The sequence below is a fragment of the Lathyrus oleraceus genome, chromosome 4 (assembly GCF_024323335.1).
Source record: "Lathyrus oleraceus cultivar Zhongwan6 chromosome 4, CAAS_Psat_ZW6_1.0, whole genome shotgun sequence".
NCBI classification, from domain to species: Eukaryota; Viridiplantae; Streptophyta; class Magnoliopsida; order Fabales; family Fabaceae; genus Lathyrus; species Lathyrus oleraceus.
The window spans coordinates 218,727,738-218,737,935 of NC_066582.1; the positions used below are offsets into that span (position 1 = coordinate 218,727,738).

At 38.7% G+C, this 10,198-nt stretch overlaps 1 protein-coding gene across 1 annotated transcript; it reads left to right on the forward strand.

Moving 5' to 3' along the window:
* Positions 1-3,625: 3,625 nt before the first annotated feature.
* LOC127136747 (uncharacterized) lies at positions 3,626-9,655 on the forward strand. Its single transcript, XM_051063271.1, has 9 exons — positions 3,626-4,313; positions 4,441-4,763; positions 4,917-4,994; positions 5,376-5,645; positions 6,032-6,638; positions 6,816-7,112; positions 7,273-7,450; positions 7,813-8,249; positions 9,501-9,655. Exons 1-9 carry the CDS (start codon positions 3,626-3,628, stop codon positions 9,653-9,655), a joined length of 3,033 nt encoding a protein of 1,010 aa, XP_050919228.1.
* Positions 9,656-10,198: the final 543 nt, after the last annotated feature.

Sequence of the window (10,198 nt, forward strand, 5' to 3'; positions counted from 1 at the left end):
AGTTTTCCTAGAAAAGGATTTTATTTCCAAAGGAATCAGTGGGAGGAAAGTAGAGCTTGAAGAAATTCAAGAATCACAAAGCATTGATACACCTATGGAGGAATTAGAGCAGGAAACACAAGTAGTTGTGGAAGAGCAACCTGCTCAAGTAGAACAAGACCAGCGTAGGTCAAGCAGGATACGTCACCTACCTGAGAGATATGGATATCTAATAATTGATCAAGGTGATGTATTACTCATGAATCAAGATGAGCCTATGACCTACCTATAGGCCATAACTCGTCCCGAGTATGAGAAGTGGATAGAAGCCATGAAATCTGAAATGGATTCCATGTACACAAACCAGGTTTGGACCTTGGTAGAGCCTCCTGTAGGAGTTAACCCTATAGGATGCAAGTGGGTCTTTAAAAAGAAGACTGACATGGATGGTAAGGTACATACCTATAAGGCAAGACTGGTTGCAAAAGGATATAAACAAATTCATGGGATTGACTATGATGAAACCTTTTCACCAGTTGCAATGCTTAAGTCTGTTCGGATTTTACTTGCTATCGCTGCATATCATGATTATGAAATATGGCAGATGGATGTCAAAACTGCTTTCCTTAATGGGAGTCTTCTTGAGGATGTGTACATGACACAACCTGAAGGATTTGACATACCTGAAGAAGCCCAAAAGATATGTAAGTTACAAAGATCAATCTATGGATTGAAGCAAGCTTCCAAAAGCTGGAATCTTCGTTTTTATGAAACAATAAAACAATGTGGATTCATCAAGAACGAAGATGAGCCTTGTATCTACAAGAAGGTTAGTGGGAGCATGATCGTTTTCCTGGTATTATATGTAGATGACATATTACTCATTGGAAACGATGTCCCTACCCTACAACAAGTAAAGTCTTGGTTGGGGAAATGTTTTTCTATGAAGGACCTAGGTGAAGCAGCCTATATATTAGGAATCAGAATCTATAGAGATAGATCACAAAAACTGCTTGGCCTAAGTTAGAGTACATACATAGACAAAATGTTGAGACACTTTAATATGCATGATTCCAAGAAAGGATTCATACCTATGCAACATGGCCTGTGTCTATCAAAAACACAATCCCCTTCAACTAAGGAAGAAAGGGATCGCATGAATAAGATTACATATGCATCTACAATAGGATCTATCATGTATGCCATGTTATGTACTCGACCAGATGTCTCGTATGCTTTAAGTGCAACGAGTAGGTACCAATCTAATCTCGGTGATGCTCATTGGGTAGTTGTCAAGAATATCCTTAAGTATTTGAGAAGGACTAAGGACTCATTCTTGATATATGGAGGTCAGAAAGAGCTGACTGTAATTGGATACACCGATGCTAGCTTCCAGACAGATAAGGATGACTTTAGATCGCAATTTGGTTATGTGTTTTGCTTAAACGGTGGCGCTGTGAGCTGGAAAAGTTCAAAGCAAGATACAATTGCTGATTCTACAACCGAGGCCGAGTATATTGCTGCCTCAAGTGCAGCAAAGGAAGTTGTTTGGATCAAAAAGTTCATTAGTGAACTTGGCATGGTTCCTAACATTGTGGATCCCATTAGTCTCTATTGTGATAACAATGGTGCTATCGCACAAGCTAAGGAACCTAGATCTCACTAACGATCCAAACATATACTTAGGCGTTATCACCTCATTCGAGAGATAATAGATAGAAGAGATGTGAAAATATACAAAGTACCTACACTTGACAATATTGTTGACCCCCTGACAAAGCCTCTTGCGCAGCAGAAGCATGATGGCCATACTAGATCTATGGGCATTAGGGGTGTGCCTAATTGGCTCTAGTGCTAGTGGGAGATTGTTGGTGTAAGCCCTAGAGGCCAATACTTTTGGTACTTGTATCGAATTATTTATTAATAATAAAAGGCTTTTTCTTTATTATGTTTGTTTAATAAAGTCCCTAGGATAGCTAGTCCGTTTAATGTATCAAGTATGACTTAATCATGAGATCATATTAAACATAAGAACACTATTCTTGAAGTATCCGTAGTCGAGCTTTATTGTGAAGTGGGATAACATGAAACCATAAGACTAATATGTATATAGATTGATGATCACATCTCATGGATCATGGATAAGGAGTTATCAAGTCTTAAACAGAGGTATGAATATTAAGAGTAATATTCACACTGGATTGACCCGCTATGAGAATACTATATAGAATGTTATGCAAAGTGTCATAAGTTATTCTCATGGTGATAATGGTGTATCCCACCCTTCGACCTGAAACCACTATGGACCCTAGATGTAGAGTCGAGTGGCTTGTTGCTGATCAAACATTGTCCCTAACTGGATGACCATAAAGAGAGTTGATGGGTACTCCACGAAGCATGCTAAGGGACATGAGTGACCTAGATGGAATTTTCCCATCCTGCGTAACAAGATAAATGTCTATGGGCCCAATATTGAACTGGACAAGGAAGACACGATCTATGCCTTGTGTTCAATATAGACATAAGGGCAAAAGGGTAATTATACACATAAGTATTATCACAAAAGGATTTGTTAGATCACGTGACATTTTCGTGTCTTGGGTAGTAGTGATGTGTTTCTAGATACCGCTCACTGTTTATTATGTTAAATGCGTGATTTAATATAATTTCCAATGTCGCGAAAACCTACAGGGTCACACACAAAACGACGGATTGATGAGAGATAGAGTAACTAAGGAACACCGTAAGGTACAATGCACTTAAGTGAATTGTATAACATCATAAGGTACGGTGTACTTAAGTAGAATACGAAATATGGTAATGTACCACGCGCTTAAGTGGTTTTGGCATATTATAAGATATGGGCCACATACACTTAAGTGGGCTTTTTAGCTTTCAGCCCACACAAGTGGTTCTATAAATAGAACCCTTGTGCAGAATCATTTGTGTAGTTGCAATTTCATTTCTCTCTCTCTCTCTCTCTCACTCAAAGTCTTCATTAGTAGCAGCTAGCACTGAGATTGAAGGAATCCGTTCGTGTGGACTGAGTAGAGGTGTTTTCATTGTTCAATGTTCGTGATCGCTCCGTAGATCTGCATCAAAGGTTTCAATCGTCACAAGAGATAACGATGATATCACTGATCATTCCCATTCGTAAGGATCACTAAAGGAGAAAATTTTAAATTCCGCTGCATTTTGGATCGCTCTTCTCCTTCATTTTGAACTAAAATCTGGTTTGATACACTTGTTACCAAAGTTTAATGGTCTTGCAGGTGAGGATCTACATAAACATCTCAAAGAATTCCAGGTTGTGTGCTCTACACCGTTGAGGCCTGAAGGAATAATTGAAGACCATATCAAACTTCGAGCTTTTCCTTTTTCATTGCAGGGTGCAGCAAAGGATTGGATATATTATCTTTAGCCAAATTCGATCACAAGATGGAATGCTCTAAAAAGAGTGTTCTTAGAGATATATTTCCCTGCCTCCAGAGCAGCCTCGATCAGAAAAGAGATTTGTGGTATTAGACAGGATAATGAGTCACTTGCTGAATATTGGGAAAGATTCAAGAAATAAGTATCTAGTTGTCCTCAACACCAAATCACTGAACAATTGCTCATTCAGTATTTTTATGAAGGTTTGTTACCAATGGATAGGAATATTCTTGATGCTGCTAGCGGTGGAGCACTCGTCGATAAAACTCCAGCCGCCGACAAAGCTTTGATCGAAAATATATCCCTCAACTCCCAACAATTTACAACCAGAAACAATTATGTCCAAGCAAAGGGTGTGAACGAAATTCAGGTTTCCTCCAACAAAGCTTTAGAAACCAGAATTGACGAGCTCACCTCTTTAGTGAAACAGTTGGCAGTAGGTAAGACTCAAGCGGAAAACCTGTGTGGTATTTGTACTTCTCTTGAGCATCCAACCGATACTTGTCCTATTTTGCATGATGAATTGATCACTGAGTTGCCTCAAGCTTATGCAGTAAACCTTTACAATCAAGGCAACAATCAGAACAGGTACAACAACATTCCTGACCTGTCCACCAATAAATACCACCCCAATTGGAGGAACCATCCCAAACTTCGATATGGAAACCAGCAGCCAACCCAACCAACAGCTACCCCCCAAGCCACCATTTCTACACCCTCTAGACCTTCATTAGAGGACCTGGTCAAACAACTAGCTGTTAATAATCTTCAGTTTCAACAAAGAACAGAATCTAGTATTCAAACCTTGCAGACACAGATTGGACAGCTTACCACCTCAATGAATGACATGCAATCCCAAGGATCAAACCAACTTCCTGCCCAAGCAGTTGTGAATCCAAAAGGTCTTAATGCCAATGTCAGTGCAATTTCTTTGAGGTCCGGAAAGGTTCACAAAACCAGCCCCTAAAAAAAATAAAAAAAATCTTGAGGTAACATCTGAACTTTCTTCACCTTCTTCTGATGTGGTAGAAACTGAAAAGAATAAAGAAAAAGAATATGTACCACCAGTCCCCTTTCCACATAGAGTTCGGAAAAATAAAAGAATTGAGGAAGGAGACAAAGAGAGGGAGATCTTGGATGTTTTTAGAAAAGTTGCGGTAAACATTCCGCTTCTTGATGTCATTAAGCAGGTTCCTAAGTATGCAAAGTTTCTGAAAGATTTGTGTACAAACAAGAGGCGGATGAAAGGTGGTGAGAGAGTCAACTTGGGAAGAAATATTTCTGCTTTTATTCATCTCAAGCCCCATTCTGAAAAAGTTACAGGCGAGCAAAATGTTTCAGCCATCTCTCAGGTCTTGCCACAAAAGTGCAAGGACCCGAGAACTTTTACTATTCCTTGTACCATCGGAGATAAGCAATTCGATAATTGCATGCTTGATTTGGGAGCGGGCATTAATGTTATGCCTACTTCTATTTATAATAACCTTTGTCTTGGTCCTTTGCAGCATACAGGTTTAATCGTTCAGTTGGAGAACAGGAGCAATGCCCGCCCTGCTGGTATAGTGGAAGATGTCCTTGTTCAAGTTAACGATTTGATTTTTCCTGCAGATTTTTACATCTTGGACATGGAAGGAGAAACTAAGTCAAGCAGGGCTCCCATCATTTTAGGCAGACCGTTCATGAAAATGGCGAAGACAAAAATTGATGTTGACGATGGAACCATGTCCATGGAATTTGGTGACATTGTCGCAAAATTTAACATCTTCGATGCCATGAAATATCCCTTGGAGGAGCACTCTGTTTTTCATATTGAGTTGATATCTAATTTGGTTGATGAAACTTATTCTGAATTGTTTTCACTTGATTTTCCATCCTTACTTGGATTTGATGATGTTTACTCATGTGATGATTGTACTGACACTAACATTTGTGTTGTATGTGCTGAGATTGATGTTGCCTTACAGGGTGACATGTTTCCTACAGGTGAAGTTGTTGTAAATGAAGTTGTTTATGCAGCTGATGCTCTCGACATCCCGGCTGCCCCAAAATCCCCATCCATCGAGCAACCCCCATTCTTAGAGCTGAAACAACTCCCGGATAATCTGAAATACGCTTATTTGGAGAGTGATGAAAAATTCCCTGTTATTATTTCTTCTAACCTTGATTCCGATCAGGAAAATAAACTTTTGCAGGAAAATAAACTCCCTGTTATTATTTATTCTAACCTTCCATGTGTATGTACAGGATTTTACTTGAGGACGGTGCTAAAACGGTAAGGCAACCCCAAAGGAGGCTTAATCCTTTGATTCTTGATGTGGTAAAGAAAGAGGTAACCAAACTCTTGCAAGCAGGTATCATTTATCCTATCTCTGATAGTAAATGGGTAAGCTCAGTGCAGGTTGTACCTAAGAAATCTAGACTCACAGTGGTGAAAAATGAAAATAATGAACTTGTTCCCACTAGAGTTCAGAATAGCTGGAGAGTTTGTATTGATTACAGGAGGTTGAACCAGGCTACCAGAAAGGATCAATTTCCTTTTCCTTTCATTGACCAAATGCTTGAATGGCTAGCTGGTAAATCACATTATTGTTTTCTTGATGGTTTTTCAGGTTACTTTCAGATTCATATTGCACCTGAAGATCAAGAAAAGACCACTTTCACGTGCCCATTCGGTAAATTTTCTTACAGGAGGATGCCTTTTGGTCTTTGCAATGCTCCTGGCACTTTCCAGCGATGCATGATTAGTATTTTCTCTGAGTTTATTGAAAATTGCATGGAAGTGTTTATGGATGCCTTTACTGTTTATGGTTCGTCTTTTGATGCATGCTTGAAAAGTTTGAATATGGTTTTAGAGAGATGCATCGAGACTGACCTTGTTTTAAATTATGAAAAATGTCATTTTATGGTTGAGCAGGGAATTGTTCTTGGTCACATAATTTCTGAAAAAGGAATTGCTGTTGACCCTGCTAAGATTGACGTAATTTCTACATTGCCTTACCCTTCTTGCGTTCGCGAGATTCGTTCTTTTCTTGGTCATGCAGGTTTTTACAAGCGTTTCATTAAGGAGTTCAGCAAGATAGCTCTTCCACTATCAAACTTGTTGAAGAATGACGTCACTTTCAATTTCGATGACAAATGCAAACAAGCGTTTGACTTCTTGAAGAAAGCATTGACCTCCGCTCCCATCATCCAGCCTCCCGACTGGACCCTCCCTTTTAAGATTATGTGTGATGCTTCTAACTATGTTGTTGGGGATGTCCTCGCACAAAGAGTTAACAAGGCTGCCCATGTTATTTATTATGCTTCTAGGACTTTAGATTCTGCACAGTCAAATTACACCACCACTGAAAAAGAACTTCTAGCTATTGTTTTTGCTCTTGATAAATTCAGATCATACTTGCTAGGTTCCAAGGTTGTTGTTTTTACTGACCATGCAGCTTTAAAGTACTTGTTGAAGAAGCCGGAAGCAAAACCGAGATTGATTCAGTGGATGTTATTGCTCCAAGAGTTTAATGTAGAGATTAAAGACAAAAGTGGAGCTAAGAACTTAGTGGCTGATCACTTGAGCAGAATAAAGAGAGATGAAGATCCTTTTCCCATCCAGGATGACTTTCCTGATGAGAAGCTTTTACTTGTGCATAGTATTACTCCTTGGTTTGCTGATATTGTTAATTATCTTGTTGCTGGTGTTTTTCCTACAGGTGCATCCAGGACACAAATCCACAAACTCAAGAGTGATGCCAAATATTATGTTTGGGATGATTCGTATCTTTGGAAGTTTGGTAGTGATCAGGTAATCAAGGAGACGTGTCCCCGATTATGAGATTGCATCCATTTTGAATTTTTCTCATGCATCTCAAGTCGGCGGACATTTTGGTCCTGAAAGGACTGCAAGAAAATTCCTAGACTCGGGTTTTTATTGGCCCACTATTTTTAAAGATGCCTATGAGGTTTACTGCACCTATAAAGAGTGCCAGATAGCAGGTACTAATGTCACTCGTAAGAGTGAAATGCCTCAACAACCATGCTTTTCTGTGAGGTATTTGATGTATGGGGAATCGACTTCATGGGTCCCCTTCCTATATCATTTGGTTTTTTGTACATTTTACTTGCTGTTGATTATGTTTCAAAGTGGGTGGAAGCTATCCCCACTAGGACTAATGATTCTAGAGTTGTTGCAGATTTTGTCAGGTCTAATATCTTTTGCAGGTTTGGAATACCGCGAGCTATCATAAGTGACCAAGGCACTCATTTCTGTAACCACACCATGGAAGCTTTGCTCCGGAAGTATGGAGTTGTGCATAGAATTTATACTGCATATCACCCACAAACAAATGGGCAAGCTGAGATCTCCAACAGAGAGATCAAACAGGTTTTAGAGTAAATGGTGCAACCAAACAGGAAGGACTGGAGCCGCCGTCTAGAAGATGCACTTTGGGCTCAAAGAACAGCTTTCAAGACACCCATTGGGATGTCTCCTTATCAACTTATTTTTGGTAAGGCATGTCACCTTCCTGTAGAGATAGAACACCGTGCCTATTGGGCGGTGAAAAGTTGTAATTTGGAGATGCAACAAGCAAGTATTGAAGGAAAAATCCAATTACAACAGCTTGAAGAGCTTAGGCTAGAGGCTTATGAAAGCTCTAGGATTTATAAAGAGAAAACTAAGCACTTCCATGATAAGATGATTTCTAGGAAGGAATTCTTTGTGGGCCAACAGGTTTTACTGTTTAATTCCTGCCTTAAGCTTATTGCTGGGAAACTTCGATCCAAATGGATTGGCCCTTTTATCGTTACTAACGTTTTCCCTCATGGTGTAGTAGAAATTAAAAGTGCAGGTACTAACAAAGTTTTCAAGGTCAATGGGCAGCGCTTAAAGGTATTTCATGAGAGTTCAGTGCTTGACAATGCAAGCATAGATGAGCTTTCTTTGGAAGCATCCAACTACTGCAACTTGATCAGGGAGTTCTTATTCCTTTCTCTCAACTTCAATAACTATGTCCTTTCATTGAGGACAATGCTTGTTTTAAGTGTGGGGGAGGGAATTCCCTTTTTGTTTTGTTTTCTTTGCTTTTGTTTCGTTGTTTTGTTTTTAATTATAAAAAAATAAAATTAAAAAAAATGCATCTTTTTAAAAGTTCTAGGCTACAGATTAATCTGAGGTTAGTTGTGGAGACTTGGGAAAAGTTCACAAGATCGATATCGTCTTAACACCGTAAGTCTCCTGAGTATGGAAATTCTTTTGAATACTTGTTATGACATAGCCTTGAATTTTCATTCTCTTATAGCTCTTGAGTTGTTTATCTTTGCAGTCGGCACCATCTCACACATGCTCTATGTAAGGAAGCCGATGAAAATAAGTGAGTGATCCAAGTTTCTTATGAAAAAAATAAATAAATTAGGGAATGCACCTTCTAAGTTGGACGGTCCTCACCCAGTCACTTAACCCAACGGTTATGGAACCTACAAAAATGAAACATAATAATTACCTATTGTTGGTTGGTTCAGAGGTTTCTGATGCTGGACTTGGTAGGGCGGATTACAGTTTGATCCCCCACAACTGCAATTGGGTAAATAAGGGGTTACCAATTTTGTACCAGAACCTCATGTAAAAAGGATCAGAGTCACTAACCGGTTGCCTTACTATGAGTGTGTGGAGATAACGGGCTTAATGTGATTGCACAAGAATGAAAAAGAGTAAAAAGGAGACTGAGTAAGTTAGGCTTTGGCATAATAACATGATTCAGAATGGATTGTGTGTTCATAAGGCTTATGACTGTATAATTATGGATTAGTGTTCCTACGATATCCTTAGTGTGCATGATTAGTACCTATCGATGCTATCTTAACCAAGGAAGAGTTTGTAGCCTGGAATGAGTAACTGATGTTGTGTGTTTCTTGAGTTTTGATTTTGCTTGGAGTGCAAAAGTTCAAGTGTGGGGGAATTTGATCAGTGCATTTTAATGCACATTCTCCTATGTTTGTTCTTAAGCATTTATTTGATTTCCTTTGCTTACTTTTATGTTTTATAATGTTTTTATATTTTAGTTTATTTTTATTGTTATTTGATTTTCGTATTTAATTTTCAGCTTTAACAGTTTGCACTAAAACGATCATAACAGGAGCTCTGGGAATCCGAATGATGTGTTCTAATAATCGCCAGAAAGCTAAGAGAAAGAGCTACAACTTTCGTGTTGGAGTCAAAGTCAGCTTCGGAGCGCTTATTTTCCAGAATTTCGTTTGAAGCTGCAGCATTAGTTTTATTTTAGTTTTGGGTTGTTAGTTTTGGGTCTGGGTTATGTATTTGACCCAGTTGGGTTGTAAACGGATTGCCTTGGTTTTCCCCTAATACCTAGCAGCCGAAAACACTATTCACGAATTTTTTTTCTTACGCTTGAAAGAACCGTAATGGAGAACTAATCTATCTGAACGGATTTGTTGTATCCAGGTTCATACTTTGAGATTGTTATAATTGCAATTAGAATTCTATTCCTTTCAATAATATTATATGATTATTGTTTGCTTAATCCGATTTCCGTGTAATATTGTTGGTTAAATTTAAATGATATATGTTCTTGACTTTTGATCATAATTCAACTTTGCTTAACCGTTAAATTTGCGATATCTATAACCGTATGCTTAATCCGGCAATAAGAATATATACCTTACAATGTCGATCACGCTTGTTGAATGATATTGTGTTCAAATAGGATAGAAGTCGTAGTTGTAGCAATCGATGATAAGTTGAACCTGACACAGTGAATCCGTTTGTTTTATAATCACCTAT

Coding starts and splice junctions, on each gene's coding strand:
- LOC127136747 (XM_051063271.1), top strand. CDS start 3,626: ATGGATAGGAATATTCTTGATGCTGCTAGCGGTGGAGCACTCGTCGAT. Junction 5,646..6,031: donor TTTATTCTAACCTTCCATGT/GTATGTACAGGA, acceptor GGTTACTTTCAG/ATTCATATTGCACCTGAAGA. Junction 7,451..7,812: donor CAACCATGCTTTTCTGTGAG/GTATTTGATGTA, acceptor GCAACCAAACAG/GAAGGACTGGAGCCGCCGTC.